General features: G+C 36.0%; 1 protein-coding gene across 1 annotated transcript in view; it reads left to right on the top strand.

Annotated features, from left to right (window-relative positions):
• Nucleotides 1–19,379, top strand: part of VPS13A (vacuolar protein sorting 13 homolog A) — a 270,154-nt gene that overhangs the window by 231,695 nt on the left and 19,080 nt on the right. The window contains 1 exon segment of the mRNA XM_035723481.1: nt 14,088–14,202. Coding sequence (XP_035579374.1) covers nt 14,088–14,202 — 115 coding nt within the window.

Here is a 19,379-nt window from a genome sequence, read left to right as displayed (position 1 = left end):
TAGGTAAACTGATAAATATGATACGCTAAATGGTGAAAATGCTATGAAGGAAAATAAAGCAGCATGAAACATAAGAACATCCGAAGTGGTGAGGAGGAAAGTTGCTATCTTGTATATAAGACATTCAAGGCAGCTTTACTGGTAAGATTAAACTAGAGAAGAGCCCAACAGGAAGTAAGGGAGTGAGCCATGTGAGAAAGAATGTCCCAGGCAGTAGGAATAACAATAAAAAGCTCTGACGCAGGAGTATGCTTGAGAAATAGCAAACCCAGTGTACCCAGAGGAGAGAGTTGGAAAAGATGATAGTGGATAATGAGCAGGGGATCAGATCATATGGGCTTGGTAAATCACTGTTAAGGACTTAGGCTTTTTCTTAAGACAAGGAACCATGAGAAGGTTTTGGACAAGAAGAATGATGTGAGCTGGCTGCTGTTTATATTGAGAACAAATCATAGGGGGACCAGGGAAGCCACAGGGGAACACGAAAGAAGCCTTTGCAATAATCAAGGGTGAGAGGTAGTGGTGATGAGACCCATGTAGGCTAGACATTGGTAAGAAGGGGTCATGTTCTATTTGTATTTTGAATGTAGTGACAACAGGATTATTTAATAAATTGGATGTCACAAATAGAATCATCATGGATAATTCTAAAGTTTTTTCTGAAACATTGGAAATACCGTATTGTCATTCCATTAAGGGAAGGAGGGAATTAGAAGTTTTGTTTTGAACATAATAAGTCTAAGCTATCTCTTAGACATCCAAATGGGGACATCAAGAATTGCTGAGTATAGGAGTCTGAAGTTCAAGAGGAAGGTGCAAGCTAGAGTTAAAAATTTGAAATGTGCAAGTTTATAACAGGGTGTTTAAAGCCACGGGATTGAATGCAATCACTTAGGGAATGAGACTAGGAAAGAAGAAAAAAAACAGATCCAAGGACTTGGCCCCCAGGTCCACCAACACTGAGAAGTTGGGGAAAATAAAGGGAACCCAGCAACAGAAACTGAAAAGGAATGGCCATTAAAGTAAGGGGTATAATCAAGAAGGTGGTGATCCCAAAGCTAAGAAACAGACAATCTCAGTTTATTCTGTTAAGAGGAAAGAGAAATCCCTACTTCCCCATTCATCTTAGAGTATTATAAGTTTGATTTGAAAAATAGATATGGAACTTAAAATAGGTATTATACCCACTCCTTACCTTTGCTGGAAATACTCTTTCTGTTGTGTGGTTGCTTCCTATATTCATCAGCTATCTTCTCAGTGAGGCCTTCCACAGCCACCCTAAAATTTGATTTTGGCCCCTGTCCTGCCCCAAATACTTCATATCTCCCTTCCATCCTTATTTTTTGTTTCTCTTTAGCTTTTTTCACTACTTAATACACTATATATTTTTACCTTGCTTGTGTCCTCCTGCTAGAATTAGTAAGTTCTGTGAATGCAGTAGCTCTTGTCTATTTCCACAGCACGTAGAGTATTGCTTGACCTGTGGTAGGTTGTTTTGTTTTTGTTTTTTTTAGTTGAGATAATTATAGAGTCACATGCAGTTGTAGAAATAATGTAGAGAGATCCTTTGTACACTGTGTTGTCTCCCTATGACTGCTGTAACAAATTACCACGAGCTCGGTGGCCTGCACACTAAAACTTCATCCTCTTACAGGTCTGGAGGCGAAAAGTCAGATCAGGGTAGCAGCAAGGCTGCAATCCCTTGGGAGAGTAGAATTTGCATCTTGCCTCCTCCTGCTTCTGGTGTATTCCAAGCTCTGCCTTCATCTTCACATCACCTTCAGCTCTGTAGGCCTGGACTCCCTCTGTGTCTCTCCTATGAGGACACTTGTGGTAGCTCTTAGGGCCCACCTACATAATCCAGGATCATCACCTCTTTCAGAATCCTTCAGTTAGTCACATCCTCAGAGACTTTACCATATAAAATGACATTCAGGGGCGCCTGGGTGGCTCAGTTGTTAAGTGTCTGTCTTCAGCTCAGGTCATGATCCCAGGGTCCTGGGATCAAGTCCCACATTGGGCTCCCTGCGCAGTGGGAAGCCTGCTTCTCCCTCTCCTACTCCCCCTGCTTGTGTTCCCTCCCTCGCTCGCTCTCTCTCTCTCTGTTGAAAAATAAAATCTTTAAAAATAATAATAAAATGACATTCAGAAGTTCAGGGATCTGGGGGGGAGGAGCAAGATGGTGGAGGAATAGGAGATGTGGATTTCGTCTGGTCCCAGGATTCAGCTGAATAGGGAACAAACCATTCTGAACACCTACGAACTCAACAGGAGATCGAAGAAAAGACTAGCAACAACTCTCTGAACAGAAAAGCGACCACTTTCTGGAAGACAAAATGACAAGATGGAAAAAATCACCTCAAATAAAAGAACAAGAGGCAATACCAACTGCCAGGGACCTAATCAATATGGACATTAGTAAGATGTCGGAACTAGAATTCAGAAGAATGATTTTAAAGATAATAGCTGGGCTTGAAAAAAGCATGGACGTTATTAGAGAAACCCTCTCTGGAGAAATAAAAGAACTAAAATCTAACCAAGTCGAAATCAAAAAGGCTATTAATGAGGTGCAATCAAAAATGGAGGCTCTAACTGCTAGGATAAATGAGGCAGAAGAGAGAATTAGTGATATAGAAGACCAAATGATGGAAAATAAAGCTGAGAAAAAGAGAGAGAAACAACTACTGGATCATGAGGGCAGACTTCGAGAGATAAGCAGTACCATAAGATGAAACAACATTAGAATAATTGGGATCTCAGAAGAAGAAGAAAGAGAGAGAGGGGCAGAAGGTATACTGGAGCAAATGATAGCAGAGAACTTCCCTAATTTGGGGAAGGAAACAGGCATCAAAATCCAGGAGGCACAGAGAACCCACCTCAAAATCAATAAAAATAGGTCAACACCCCAACATCTAATAGTAAAACTTATGAGTCTCAGAGACAAAGAGAAAATCCTGAAAGCAGCTCGGGAGAAAAGATCTGTAACCTACAATGGTAGAAACATTAGATTGGCAACAGACCTATCCACAGAGACCTGGCAGGCCAGAAAGGACTGGCATGATCTATTCAGAGCACTAAATGAGAAAAATATGCAGCCAAGAATCCAGCTAGGCTGTCATTGAAAATAGAAGGAGAGATAAAAAGCTTCCAGGACAAACAAAAACTAAAGGAATTTGCAAACACGAAACCAGCCCTACAAGAAATATTGAAAGGGGTCCTCTGAGCAAAGAGAGAGCCTAAAAGCAACATAGACCAGAAGGGAACACAGACAATATACAGTAATAGTCACCCTACAGGCAATACAAGGGCACTAAATTCATATCTTTCCATAGTTACCCTGAATGTAAATGGGCTAAATGCCCCAATCAAAAGACACAGGTTATCAGATTGGATAAAAAAAAACAATACCCATCGATATGCTGTCTGCAAGAGATTCATTTTAGCTCTAAAGACACTCCCAGATTGAAGGTGAAGGGGTGAAAAACCATTTACCATGCTAATGGACACCAAAGGAAAGCTGGGGTGACAATCCTTATATCAGACAAATGAGATTTTAAACCAAAAACTGTAATAAGAGATGAGGAAGGACACTATATCCTACTTAAAGGGTCTATCCACCAAGATCTAACAAATTGTAAATATCTATGCCCCTAACATGGAAGCAGCCAATTATATAAGCCAATTAATAACAAAAGCAAAGAAACACATCGACAACAATACAATAATAGTGGGGGACTTTAACACCCCCCTCACCGAAATGGACAGATCATCTAAGCAAAAGATCAATAAGGAAATAAAGACTTTAAAAACACACTGGACCAAATGGACTTCACAGCCATATTCTGAACATTCCATCCCAAAGCAACGGAATACACATTCTTCTCTAGTGCCCTGGAACATTCTCCAGAATAGATTACATCCTAGGTCACAAATCAGGACTCAACCGGTACCAAAAGATTGGGATCATACTCTGCATATTTCAGACCACAATGCTTTGAAACTAGAACTCAATCACAAGAGGAAAGTTGGAAAGAACTCAAATACCTGGAGGCTAAAGAGCACCCTACTAAAGAATGAATGGGTCAACCAGGAAATTAAAGAATAATTTCAAAAAATTCATGGAAACAAATGAAAATGAAAACACAACTGTTCAAAATCTTTGGGATGCAGCAAAGGCAGTTGTAAGAGGAAAGTAAATAGCAATACAAGACTTTCTCAAGAAACAAGAAAGGTCTCAAATACACAAACTAACTCTACACCTAAAGGAGCTGGAGAAAGAACAGCAAATAAAGCCTGAACCCAGCAGGAGAAGAGAAATAATAAAGATCAGAGCAGAAATCAATGAAATAGAAACCAAAAGAACAGTAGAACAGATCAACGAAACTAGGAGCTGATTCTTTGAAAGAATTAATAAGATTGATAAACCCCTGGCCAGACTTACCAAAAAGAGAAGAGAAATGACCCAAATCAACAAAATCATGAATGAAAGAGGAGAGATCACAACCAACACCAAAGAAATACAAACAATTATAAGAACATATTATGAGCAACTCTATGCCAGCAAATTAGATAATCTGGAAGAAATGAATGCATTCCTAGAGATATATCAACTACCAAAACTGAACCAGGAAGAAATAGAAAACCTGAACAGACCTATAACCACTAAGGAAATTGAAGCAGTCATCAAAAATCTCCCAACGAACAAAACCCCAGGGCCAGATGGCTTCCCAGGGGAATTCTACCAAACGTTTAAAGAAGAATTAATACTTATTCTTCTGAAACTGTTCCAAAAAATAGAAATGGAAGGAAAACTTCCAAACTCATTTTATGAGGCCACCATTACCTTGACCCCCAAACCAGGCAAAGACCCCATCAAAAAGGAGAATTACAGACCAATATCCTTGAACATGGATGCAAAAATTCTCACCAAAATACTAGCCAATAGGATCTAACAGTACATTAAAAGGATTATTCACCACGACCAGGTGGGATTTATCCCTGGGCCGCAAGGCTGGTTCAACATCTGCAAATCAATCAACATGATACAATACATTAATAAAAGAAAGAACAAGAATCATATGATCCTCTCAATAGATGCAGAAAAAGCATTTGACAAAGTACAACGTCCTTTATTGATCAAAACTCTTCAGAATATAGGGATAGAGGGTACATACCTCAATATCATAAAAGCCATCTATGAAAAACCCACAGCAAATATCATTCTCAATGGGGAAAAACTGAGAGCTTTCCCCCTGAGGTCAGGAACACGGCAGGGATGTCCACTATCATCACTGCTATTCAACATAGTATTACAAGTCCTAGCCACAGCAATCAGACAAAAAGAAATAAAAGGCATCCGAATGGGCAAGGAGGAAGTCAAACTCTCACTCTTCGTAGATGATATGATACTGTATGTGGAAAACCCAAAAGACTCCACCCCAAAACTGCTAGAACTCATACAGGCATTCAGTAAAGTGGCAAGATATAAAAATCAGTGCACAGAAATCAGTGGCATTCCTTTACACCACCAACAAGACAGAAGAAAGAGAAATTAAGGAGTCGATCCCATTTACAATTGCCCCCCAAACCATAAGATACCTAGGAATAAATCTAACCAAAGAGGCAAAGGGTCTGTACTCAGAAAACTATAAAACACTCATGAAAGAAATTGAGGAAGACACAAAGAAATGGAAAAACGTTCCATGCTCATGGATTGGAAGAACAAACATTGTGAAGATGTCAATGCTACCTAGAGCAATCTACACATTCAATGCAATCCCTACCAAAATACCATCCACTTTTTTGAAAGAAATGGAACAAATAATCGTAAAATTTGTATGGAATCAGAGAAGTCCCGCAATAGCCAGAGGAATGTTGCAGAAGAAAAGCAAATCTGGTGGCATCCCAATTCCAGATTTCAAGCTCTATTACAAAGCTGTTATCAACAAGACAGTATGGTACTGGCACAAAAACAGACACACTGTTAAGATCCTACTTAAAGGGTCTATCCACCAAGATCTAACAATTGTAAATATCTATGCCCCTAACATGGAAGCAGCCAATTATATAAGCCAATTAATAACAAAAGCAAAGAAACACATCGACCAGAAACATTAGATTGGCAACAGACCTATCCACAGAGACCTGGCAGGCCAGAAATGGACCCTCAACTCTATGGTCAACTTATCTTTGACAAAGCAGGAAAGAATGTCCAATGGAAAAAAGACAGTCTCTTCAACAAATGGTGTTGGGAAAATTGGACAGCCACATGCAGAAGAATGAAACTGGACCATTTCCTACACCACACACAAAAATAGACTCCAAATGGTTGAAAGACCTAAACGTGAGACAGGAGTCCATCAAAATCCTGAAGGAGAACACAGGCAGCAACCTCTTCGACCTCAGCCGCAGCAACTTCTTCCTAGAACCATCGCCAAAGGCAAGGGAAGCAAGGGCAAAAATGAACTATTGGGATTTCATCAAGATATAAAGCTTTTGCACAGCAAAAGAAACAGTCCACAAAACCAAAAGACAACTGACAGGATGCGAGAAGATATTTGCAAATGACATATCAGGTAAAGGGCGAGTATCCAAAATCTATAAAGAACTTACCAAACTCAACACCCAAAGAACAAATAATCCAATCAAGAAATGGGCAGAAGACATGAACAGACATTTTTCCAAAGAAGACATCCAAATGACCAACAGACACATGAATAGGTGCTCCACATTGCTCGGCATCAGGGAAATCCAAATCAAAACCTCAATGAGATACCACCTCACAGCAGTCAGAATGGCTAAAATTAGTCAGGAAGCGACAGATGTTGGCGGGGATGTGGAGAAAGGGGAACCCTCCTACACTGTTGGTAGGAATGCAAGCTGGTGCAGCCACACTGGAAAACAGTATGGAGGTTCCTCAAACAGTTGAAAATAGAGCTACCATACGATCCAGCAATTGCACTACTGGGTATTTACCCCAAAGATACAAATGTAGGCATCCGAAGGGGTACGTGCACCCCGGTGTTTATAGCAGCAATGTCCACAATAGCCAGATTGTGGAAAGCGCCAAGATGTCCATTGACAGATGAGTGGATAAAGAAGAAGTGGTATACACACACACACACACACACACACACACACACACACACACACACACACACACACACACACACACACACACTGGAATATTATGCATCCATTAAAAGGAATAAATTCCTGCCACTTGCAACGATGTGGATGGAACTGGAAGGTATTATGCTGAGCGAAATAAGTCAATCAGAGAAAGACATGTATGATATGACCTCACTGATATGAGGAATTCTTAATCTCAGGAAAGAAACTGAGGGTTGCTGGAGTGGTGGGGTAGGAGGGATGGGGTGCCTGGGTGATAGACATTGGGGAGGGCATGTGCTATGGTGAGTGCTGTGAATTGTCTAAGACTGTTGAATCACAGACCTGTACCTCTGAAATAAATAATACATTATATGTTAAAAAAAGATAGCAGGCGGGGAAAAGTGAAGAGGGGAAATTGGAGGGGAGACGAACCATGAGAGACTATGGACTCTGAAAAACAAACTGCGGGTTCTAGAGGGGAGGGGGGTGGGGGGATGCATTAGCCTGGTGATGGGTATTAAAGAGGGCACGTTCTGCATGGATCACTGGGTGTTATAAGCAAACAATGAATCATGGAACACTACATCAAAAACTAATGATGTATGGTGATTAACATAATAATAAAAAAATAGAAGTTCAGGGATCTAGTCTGATTTCTTCAGGAACCACCTTCGAGACCACTACATAGGTTTTGCCCAGATTTCAGGCTAACACGTTTTGCATAACCATTGTATAATATCACAACCAGGATATTGATGTTGATGCAATCTATCGAATTTATTCAGATTTTCCCACTTTGATTTGCACTCATTGGCATGTATATGCTCTCATGCCATACAGTTTCATTACCTGTGCATGTTCACATATCCACCAGTCTGGATACTAAACAATTCCCAGCACCACACAGATACTTCACATTGCCCTTTCACAACTCATCTACCTCCCTCCCTCAGACCCCTGGAATCTTTAATGCTCCTTTAAACACCTTTTTATAGTCTAGTTAAAATTGAGATAGAATTCATATGCTATAAGAAATAGGCGTTCTAAAGTGCATTTTATTGGGTTTTAGCATTCACAAGATCATACAAGTTTCAGCACTATCTAATTCCAGAACATTTTCACTCTAGAGAAAACCCTGTGCTTGGCAGCAGTTACTCACCATGTCTTTTCCTCTCAGCCAGTAGCAACTACTATTCTACTTTCTGTCTGTAGATTGACCTATTTTGGACATTTCAAATAAATGGGATCATATGATGTGTGGCCTTTTCTAGCATTATGATGTTTTCAAGGTTCATCCATGTTGTAGCATTATTGGGACCGTCATTCTTTTTATGGCTAAATAATATTCCATTCTATGGATAGACGACCTTTGGTTATGTGTTCATTAGCTGATGGGTATTTAGATTGTTTTTAGTCTTTGTTATGAGCAATGATGCTAAGAACAATGTTTTAAGTTTTTATGTGGACATATGCTTTCAGTTCTTGTCGGTTTTTCTTTAGAAGTAGAATTGCTCTGCTCGGTCAGTTTGGTAACCTATATGTTTAACTTTCTGAGCAATTGCCCAGTTGTTTTCCACAGCAGCTACACTATTTTATATCCCCACCAAAAATTTAGAAGTTTCCAAATTCTCTACATCCTCTCTAATACTATTTCCATTTTGCTTTTTTTTTTAATAGCTAATCTATTGGGTGAAGTAATATCTCAGTGTGGCTTTGATTTGCATTTCTTAACGATGTAGAGCACTCATTTCATTTTGCTTATTGGTCATTTATATATCTTTCCTGGTGAAATGTCTATTCCGATCCTTTTATGTTTTTTAATTGGGTTGATTATCATTTTGCTGTTGAATTGTAAGAGTTCTTTATTCTGGAAAGTAGACACCATTTTCTCCCATTTGTGTATTGTCTTTTAGCTTTTTTGCTAGTGCCTTTTGATGAAGTCTGATGTATCTTTATCTTCTTTGGTTGCTTGTGTTTTTGCTGTCATACCTAAGAAAGCATTACTTACTCTAAAGTCATGAAGATTTACATCTAAAACTGAGTTACAGTTTTTAGCCCTTAAGTTCAGGTCTTTGATTCATTTTAATTTTTAAATTTTGTATGCAATGAGAGGTTGGAGAGGTTGGGTCCATACTTACTCTTTTGTATGTGCAAATGTAGTTGTCCCAGCACCAATTTTCAAAAGGACTGCATTTTCCCTATAGAATGGTCTTCCCACTCTCTTCCAAAATCAAGTGACTATTATTTGAGTTTTTTTCTAGATTTCTCCGTTTTATCCTATTGATCTGTATGTTTATCCTTAATCCAATACACATTGTTTTGATTTCTGTAGCTTGTGTACTAAGCTTTAATATCAGTGTGAGTCCTCTTCTTCTTTTTCCAAGATTGTTTAGATATTCTCTGAATCACTTGAATTATCATGACTTTAGGATCAGTTAATTTCTGCAAAAAGGGACAGCGGGAGTTTTGAATAGTGATTGTATTTAATCAAGGTAAGTTTGGAGATTATTGCCATCTTAACAATATTAAGTCTCCCAGTGAATGAAAATGGATGTCTGTCCATTAATTTGGGTCTTTAATTTTTTTCAATGATGTTTTGTAGTTTTCAGTATTCATGTCTTAAATTTATTTCTAAGTATTAGCTTTGGTCTATTATAAATGGAATTGTTTTAATTTCATTTTTGGATTGTGTATTAAATTTTTTTTTATTATTTATTTGAGAGAGAGAGAATGGGAGAGAGCAGGAGAGGGAAGAGGGTCAGAGGGGAGAAGCAGACTCCCTGCTGAGCAGGGAGCCCGATGTGGGACTCGATCCGGGGACTCCAGGATCATGACCTGAGCCGAAGGCAGTCGCTTAACCAACTGAGCCACCCAGGCGCCCCCTGGATTGTGTAGTGCTAGTATATAGAAATACTAGTTTTTGTATATTGAACTTTATTCTGCAACTGGTGCGAGCCAAGCTACTCATCCTGTTTTGACGAAGTCCGAGTATGGGGGACAATCCTGAAAATCAGGAGACTCCACAGCTGGCTCCTGCTACTTCCTTTCCTTTTATTTGCCGCAATCTTTATAATCATGGGATTTTTTTCTGGGGTTTCATGATAAAATGATTTATAAATTTAGTTATGCCTATGCAAGCAATCATAATGAAACTGATTCAATAAGGCCGACAATGGGCCAAGAAGTAAAAATACCCAATGTCCTCCAATCTGTAAGGGAGCTGTTGGATCCAGGCCCAGTAAAAATTCCTATTGATGAGATTCATCAGGCACCTCTGAAACATCAGGATTCTAGGAAAGGAAAATCTCTTGTCATTCCCACAGTACAGGGACCTCCCTATGTTGCATACAAAATAGGAGGCTACCTTTGTATGCCCCTCAAGGCAAGCCCCCGGAGTAGGATTAACTTCCTTACCCCTACTCCTCCCATTCCTTATAATGGAGTTGATAATGAGGACATGAACAAATGATATAAGATTAAAGGAAAAAAAGGGTGCGGGCATCATCTGTCAACCTCTGGGTAAAGATTAAGAGGAGTAATCCTCCGTGGTGTCTATGGAGCAAGGACAAGAGATGAAAACATATAGAAATGGAATAAGTACTTTGATAAGATAAGGTGCACACATTGTGAGCTGCCTTTGGAGAAAGAATAAACTTTAGATAAACCTTGAGCAAGAGTATAAATAGAATTTTTTTGCTTTAGCACACAATAGCAGATAGGTCACGCTTTGTCTCGCACTGTCACGCTCTGTTTAGCACCTTTGTTTTTAAATCCGAAATGGTTGCGATAAAATGTAAAAAACAAAATCACATGTTATGAAAGAATGGAAAAACAGGAGATATTCTAATGAATAAATAAAGTCCCTCCGAGGCTATCAGGAGGAGATGCTTATAACCTGATCCTGTGTCCGTGTCTCCTCACTCGCCGACAGCCATCCTTTCCTTCAAGAAACCCTTTCCTACTGGAGCTGGACTCCGGCATGCAATCTTACCAAACTTGTTGGTTAGCTCTAATAGTTAGATTCCTTAAGGTTTTATATATATTAAATCATGCCATCTAAAAATAAAAGTAGTTTTAGTTCTTCCTTTCCAATCTAAATGCCATTTGTTTCTTCTTCTTGCTTAATTATCTTGGCTAAGAACTCTAGTACAATGTTTGAATAGAAGTACCAGAGCAGTCATGCCTGTCCTTGCTCCTGATTTTAGGGGAGAAAGCTTTCAGTCTTAAACCATTAATTATGATGAGAGCCATGGCTTTTTTTGTAGATATCCTTTATCAGGTTGAAGAAGTTTCCTTTCTATTTTGTGTTTGAGTGCCTATATCATGAAAGGATGTTGGGTTTTGTTAGATGCTTTTCCTGTATTAATTAATTGCATTGTTTGTTTTTTTCTGTTCTTTATTAATATAGTATATTGCATTAATTGATTTTCATATGTTGAACCAACATTGCCTACCTCAAATAAATCCCACTTGGTCATGGTATATAATCTTTTTTATGTGCTGCTAGATTTAGTTTACTAACGTTTTATTGAGGGTTTTTTTGCATATGTATTCACAAGGGACATTGGTCTGTAGTTTTTTGTGGTCTTTGCCTGGTTTTGGTATTAGGGTAATATTGTCTTCATAGAATGATGAGGAAGTGTTCCCTTCTCTTCATTTTTTGGGAAGAGTTTGTGGAGGAATTATATTAATTTTTCTTTAAAACATTGATAAAAATTCATCAGTGAAGCCATTTGGATTTGACTTTATTTCGGGTAAGTTTTTTGATTACTACTTCAGGTCTCTTTATTTGACAGAAGTCTTAATCAGATTGTTTCTTCAGTCAGGTGAAGTCTTTTTTTTCTTTGCCATTTTCATTGACTCTGTCAAGAACCAATTTTTTGTTTCATTGATCCCTCCATTGTTTTCCTGTTTATCTCTGCTCTAATTTTCTTTTCCTGCCCTAATTTTTCTTATTTCCTTCCTTCTGCCTGCTTCAGGTATAGTTTCCTTTCTTCTCCAGTTTCTCAAGGTGTAAATTTAGATTATTGATTTGGTATCTTTCTTCTTTTAAGTGTTAGGCATTCACAGCTATAAAATCACTCGTAAATACTGTCTTTGCCATATCCCATAAGTTTTTGGTATGTTGTGTTTGTTTTCATTTGTCTCAAAGTAGTTAACTTTCCTTGGTTATTTTTCTTGGACCTTCTGCTGTTCAGTTCTCACAAATTTGTGAATTGCCCAAATTTTCCTTCTCTTACAAATTTCCAATTTTACTCTGTGTGGCCTCTAACTATACTTTATGTTTCAGTATTTCTATATTTATTAAGACATGTTTTAGGGCCTAATACATGGTGTCCTAGAAGTATTCTGTGTGCACTTGAGAAAAATAAGTAGTTTCCTGTTGTTTGAATTGAAATGTTTTCTGTATAGATGTCTGTTGGTCTAGTTGGATTATAGTGTTAATTCAAGTTTTCTATTCCCTTGCTGATCTTATATGTAGTATTCATTATTGAAAGTAGGATATAGAAATAACTATTACTATTGATTTTTTTTTTTTCTCTTCTCATTTCTGCCAGTTTTTGCTTCATGTATTTGGGAGCTCTGTTGTTAAGTACTTATGTGTTCATAATTTTTATATCTTCTTGATGTATTAACTTTTCTTATAAAATGTCCTTCTTTGTATTTAATGAGAATTTTTGTTTAAAGTCTAATTTTCTTCTAAACTTGGTATGCTATTGCAGCTCTCTTTTGGGTACTATTTACATGGTATATCTTTTTCCAACCTTTCATTTTCAACTTACTTTCATCTTTGACTCTAAAGTGAATCTTTTTTGAACAGCAATATAGTTAGATCATATTTTTATCCATTCTGGCCAATTTTCTGCTTTGTAATTGGAGAACTTACCCATATGTATGTGTTATACGTATGGACACATTATGTGGTAAGCTCTTAATGTTTATTGAATCTGTGAATATTTGTTGAATGAATGAACAACACAAATGGACATTCTCATGTAGGTCCATACAGTCAAAAATTTAAATTAGTGTAGTACCAAATTTTAGCAATGCGTATTGTATATTTCAAACAGTGAGTGTATGTCAAGCCCAGGTGGGACTATGAGGAATGTTAGGGTATTTGAACATTAGAAAAGCATACATGTAATGTGATTTATAGCAATAATAGATTGAAAGAGATAACTATATGAAGATAGCAATGACCAGGAAGGAATTTCTTATTTAAAATTCATTGCCATTCAAGATTTTAAAAAAAATAACAATAACAACTATAAACAAACTAGGAGCAGAAATGAACGTCCCTTGGTTTGACAAAAGGTGCCTTTAAAAAACAAAAGAAAAACATGTTAATATTGTTTCTTCATGGAGAACTTTTAGAAGCTTTCCTTTAAATTTAGAAATGAGACAGGGTTGCCTACAATCCCCTCTTACATTTAGCATTGTATTGTTGTACTTAGCATTGAACTGGAAGAACCAGACAGTATAATAGGAAAATAAATTAAGTCTTAAATCAGAGAAAAAAGAAAAAAGCAGTATTCATTTGCTGATTCTGATTATTGTCTACAAAGAAAGTCCAAGACAATCTATAAACAAACTTCTTTACAAGTTCGACATTTTTCTAGAGAATTTACATTAGTGTCATAAAGACGAATTTTAAAGTAGAGACATGATGTAATAGTCTTATCCAAAAGAAGATTCTGTTTTGGGACACCTGGGTGGCTTAGTCATTGAGCGTCTGCCTTCGGCTCAGGTGGTGATCCCAGGGTCCTGGGATTGAGCCTCATATCGGGCTGCCTGCTTAATGGGAAGCCTGCTTCTCCCACTCCCCCTGCTTATGTTCCCTCTCTCTCTCTGTCAAATAAATAAAATCTTAAAAAAAAAAAAAAAAGATTCTTTTTTAGTAGTTGCATTTTAAAGTGTACTTAAGAGTTTTTGGATAATTTTTATAATCAAGTTATATATTTTTTTTCCTGTAGAGCTACAGAGACTTCTGATGAAGTGGAGAGCCTGCGACCCCCTCGATTCTTTAATGAGGATGGAGTTATCAGACCTTACAGGTTGAGGGATGGGACTGGAAACCAGATGTTACAGGTGGGTGAAGAAATATCTTACACATTAAGATTAATTTAGTCAATTTCACTTCATTAAAAGTAGCTAAATAAAATTTCAAATATATGTTAGATTATTTGCGTTTTATGTTTTATTTAATTCTGTTTATAAGTTTCTTATATTTACTTAGGTTTTTAATGTACATTTATTTACTATAAGATCTTTTTTTCTTTTTTACAGGCATCAAAAAGTTTGATATGAAAACAGTTAATGCATGACTTTGCAAGTGAAAGCCAACAGTAGATTTTAGTCTAAAAATTTACGAACTACGTACAGCTGTTTCAGTATTTTGAATACAAAGAAAAGCTTTTGTATTGGTAACTTTTTGTATAGGATTTTAGTAAATCTGATCTTTTTATAGGGTATCCTTAGTTCTGTACCGGATTTTGCTAGATTTGTTGAACACCATTGTGCCTTATGTACCCTCATAGTTGTGGTACTTATTTAACCAATTAAACCATTTCTGTTTAGGGTTATTCCTCTGCATATCAAGCCACTAGTAGCTTTTACACAGTTCTCGTGTCCACTTGGGCATGGTTAAGGAAAAAACCAGTACCACTGCTGTTGGCTAATTTTTGGGTTCTTAGGCTTTTCTTTTGAAGATACTCCACTGGCCTTGACCCTCTTCCTGCCTTATGCTTGTGTAGTCTATTTAAAATCTGTGGAATCTGATAAGCAGTTCACATGAAAGCCAACACTTTTATTAAGGAAAATTAGATTTGAAACAAATCTACACCCACCATTTGAAGGTAGAATATTTTATCTAAAATAATAGATACTTTTCTTACTTTGAAATTTGGATTATGTGTAGGTAATATACCATAATAGATCATACCAATTTAAAGTTATTTCATCTGTGGTTTAGATGTCGACTAATGAATTAAATCATTTTGTTTGCAAACAGAGAAGGAGTCATTATGTATATAAAGACCTGAAAATATTTGTAGTAATAATAAACTATGGGATATGGTCCTTCCTTTATAGCCTTGATATTTTAATATTGTCATGTCTAAAATGATCATGTAAATATTTAAAACTTCAATACTTTACCCACTATGTGCAGAGTATATAATTTTGCATAAAATGTACTTCCATCTAATATAGTAAAACATAACCATTGAGATAATGTGTTTTAGTAAAGTGACAGTGTATTAAATGTTTTTAAAGCATCAAAATAATTGCATATTGGGACAGAAGTGGCGATCTAGGGAGAGGTTGAGCTCTAAAAGGCATTTTGTGCAATCTCTACAATGACAGTATATCATTCTTTGGAAGATGGAGATGGTGCAGAAGTCACCCGTGGTTAATACAATTGAAAAATAAACTTCAATTCCTGCCTTCCCTTTTTAGGGAAGTAACATGTTACTTACATTAGTAGCTTATGTTAATAACATACTACTGACATTTTACTGGACTGAATATTAGATCAACTATTGAAAAACTAAAAATATTTCTGAGAAACTTTTAACAAAATTCAGTAAGAAGTAAGGATGAGTAATGAGGAGAATTTAGAAATGCATCCTCATTATTAGGAGATAGATTATGATAAATAAGAAAGCCATGAGATACCAGAAATTTCTCTCAGTTGATAACTTGGTTTTAGTGACAAGTAAATTTAATTTATACATTCATTAATGGTTTGCTAAAGCTTTAAACTTTGGGGTTTAAAGGCCATGACCTTTGTGTGTTTAAAAGGTACATATTATTTTTGGTAGGCCAGTTTTAGTACTAACTGCTAAAAGAGCTATTTAAATTGACTTAACCTCACAATCCGTGTCAGCTATTTTACTTGTTTTCAGCAAGAGTATTATTAAACACAATATTAGCTGGAATACCTATAGGAATTCACCATAGGCCTTAGGATGATTGTGGTTAGCATTGTTCTATTACAGGTGTAAGAAGTAGGTTGTTGGTTTGGTGGTAATGGTGCTTTTTTAATCAAAACTCTATTATTAGCAAATAGTTTACAATACATGAGTGCCAGTACTGTAGAAAAAAAGCAGATGACATAGAAACAGGATTTAAAAATCTCATCTGGAAAGATTTAATCTAAGTGGTTTAACCTTGGTGCCTTAGAAAATGTTTAATACTTTAAATGTTCTCCTTTTATTTTCTAATTCTCTAAAAAAAGGTACTCTATGTTCAGTAAATTATATGGGCGTATATATAATTAAATATAAAATACACTCCTTGGTTGTATGCCTTTGTATCTAGAAAGAAGTACTGTATTATAGTGCCTCCTACTAGTCAATTCAAGTTACCTACTAGAGAAATAGAATAATAATTCTCATATATTCATGGAATACCTTACTGGTATCATCCAACTATTTTATCCAATGAGGGTACCAACCAGTAGTTTAGTCTTAGGTCTATTAAGTTATGGAATATTATATCTGTAATAACTGCCCTACTCAATCTGAACTCTGCCTTAAGATTATTCTGACTCCTTGAACATTTCATAATTTTACATGTTTTGCAAGCTTTTTGCCATGCTTAACTAACCTTTGTGCTTCTTTTTTCCTCTACCATGCTTACAGAAAATTCAGGTCTACAGGGAGTGGATTATGACTCTCAGTAGCAGTAGTGATGATGATGATGATAATGATGATGATGATGATGATGATTAGTCAGATCTGAAATGTTAAATTCATATGTTCTTTGTCATTTATTTGGAATGTTTTATTAACATGTTTTGTATGACTGCTACCATAATACCCATATGTCCAGTTTTAGGGAATTTAAATCTTTTCCTTTTAAAATGTTTTTCTACATATTTACAGAAAGCAAAGTAATTGCATTATTTAAGCACAGAAAAAATGTATTCTACATCTAAAGTAGGGCATACTGTATATTCTAGCATTTGCTTACATATGTTTTGTAGCTTTGCAATGCAGGGTTTATCTTTAAGATTTAAAGTTAAACTTAATTATTTTTTAATGTTCACTAATTTTATTTTCAATTATCTGCTTATTAGCAAAATGCCATTTTTAATATTCTCTGTAAATTTTCTGGGCTGTAATGTAATGCCATTGCATTAAAAAAAAGAATAGTAATAGCTAGTCAATATTTTATATTTAGCATTTTAAAAGTATTTTTGTCAAATTTCTTTTAATAATAAACTTATATAACTTCAAGCAATATGAATTTGTTGTTCTATTCCAAAACCATATAGGTTGTACTGCTATTATAAGGAGCATTCATGATTTGTTATGGAAATTAGACAGTGACATAATTTATAGTCTTAGAATGAAAAAGGAAGTTCTGTTCTTTGGTTCGCTTTTTATTTCTATATATATATACACACACACACACACACACACAATGAACAAAGTTGGTTTTATAGTCACTATATTTACTTATTAACCTAAATATCCATATGTTGTATCCCTATTATAAAATATTAAAAATTAATTCAGGACATTAGAAGAATTTTTATGGTAAGCATAATTATGTATGTTTGTTCTTGGTTATATTGGAAAACATTATCAATGTCTCTGAACGATCTGTGAGCAGAACTGTTTTATGTTTTGTGCACTGAAGGGTTTTCTTTAATTTTCAATTTAGATAAAACTATTCTGTCCTGTTTCACTAGTAAGTTAGATATACCAAAAAAAAAAAAATCCTCTAAAGAGTGAATGACTGTTAGTAATATGATGGGTTTTTTGAAAGTTTTTATTTAAGTTCCAGTACAGTTAACATACAGTGTAAAACTAGTTTTAGGTATATGGTATAGTGATTCAGCACTTCCATACATCACCTGGTGCTCAACACAAGTGCTCTCCTGAATCCCCGTCACCTGTTTTACTCTCCTCCCCCCACCACATACCTCCCCTCTGGTAACCACCAGCTTAATCTCTGTAGTTAAGAGTCTATTTCTTGGTTTGTGTGTCTCTCTCTCTTTTATAGTAATATGATGTTTAATCCCTATGACTGCTGTGCTTTGGGATCAACAAAGAAACATTTACCTTATTTATGTTAATCAGTTTATGTATATTGAGTTTATATGAATTAGATTATAGTAAATAACTGCCTTAATTGTTCAACTTTTGGCTTTATTGATTCAGCCCATGATTTCTGAGTCTAATCCTTAAGTTTACCAAGATTTTATTTCTATATATCAGTATTCTCTATTTCTTAGAAAATGACTATTTTAATTTTTTAATGTTGAGCTTACAAAAAAGGGTGCTAAAAAGTATAAGACATTTCTTTTGAAATGTCTACCTACCTAGCTTTCATTTATTAAGTAGAAATCCAGGTTGTGTGTACTAGGACTAAGAAATATGTGAGTGCCAAAGAATGTGTTTTCATCAAAATAGTGTTCTTATCTTTTTGGAATAAGTAAATACATGAGAACACTGACCATTGAAATAGTCATGACTGGTATCAGAGACTGGTATTTGGTCCCCACTGGTCTATCTCACCCCTAGCCAAAATCATACAAAACCTACTCCTTCTACAAGAAGCTAGAAAGAACATTGTTACATATTGTTGTATGCCTTAGGAAAGAGCGGTCTGGAAATGTCTTCTTTGGCTTTTTACATTTCAACTAGACACGGGGCCTTTCTAAAAGGGAAAAATGCTAAAATTCTTGATTGCAAGGCATTTACTGAGTTTCCTGTGGTTGGTCTATGACACTTAATGCCATGGTACAGTTTTCATAAAGATTTGTAAGAATTTATCTGGAAAAGTTCTGGATATTTCAGCATTGACTTGCCATTTTAATGCAAAGAAAATTTTAAGTAGGATTACATTTATTTAAAATCCCTTGAATAGTGAAATGATTTAGAACAATATTCTAGTAGCTAGTAAACTCGTGGCTCATGTGGTCCTAAGGATTCATCAGTCTTACGTTTTTAACCCTTCTTAGAAGTGAAATATGTTCTTTAACAGTATAATTGTCCTTGTTCTTTCTGTTTTTGTTTTCCGGCCACAGTGAAAAAATCTTTTCAAGCTCCTTTGACCACAGATAATATTTTTCCAGTTAAAAAAAATTGTGTTGCTTTATTAGAGAAAAATTCAAGATTTAAGATTGCACTGTTCTACACTAATGAGCTCTTGTTGGAGATAAAGGACATGGACAAAAGTATCTTCTTACTCCATCAAATAAATAGAAAATGAGTTCAACTTTGGTACTTTCATGAGATGAATAGTTCTTTTGT

The sequence above is a fragment of the Zalophus californianus genome, chromosome 13, assembly GCF_009762305.2.
Source record: "Zalophus californianus isolate mZalCal1 chromosome 13, mZalCal1.pri.v2, whole genome shotgun sequence".
Classification (NCBI taxonomy): domain Eukaryota; kingdom Metazoa; phylum Chordata; class Mammalia; order Carnivora; family Otariidae; genus Zalophus; species Zalophus californianus.
The sequence above is the reverse complement of the archived record's forward strand: the minus strand, read 5'-3'. Positions and strand labels throughout refer to the sequence as shown.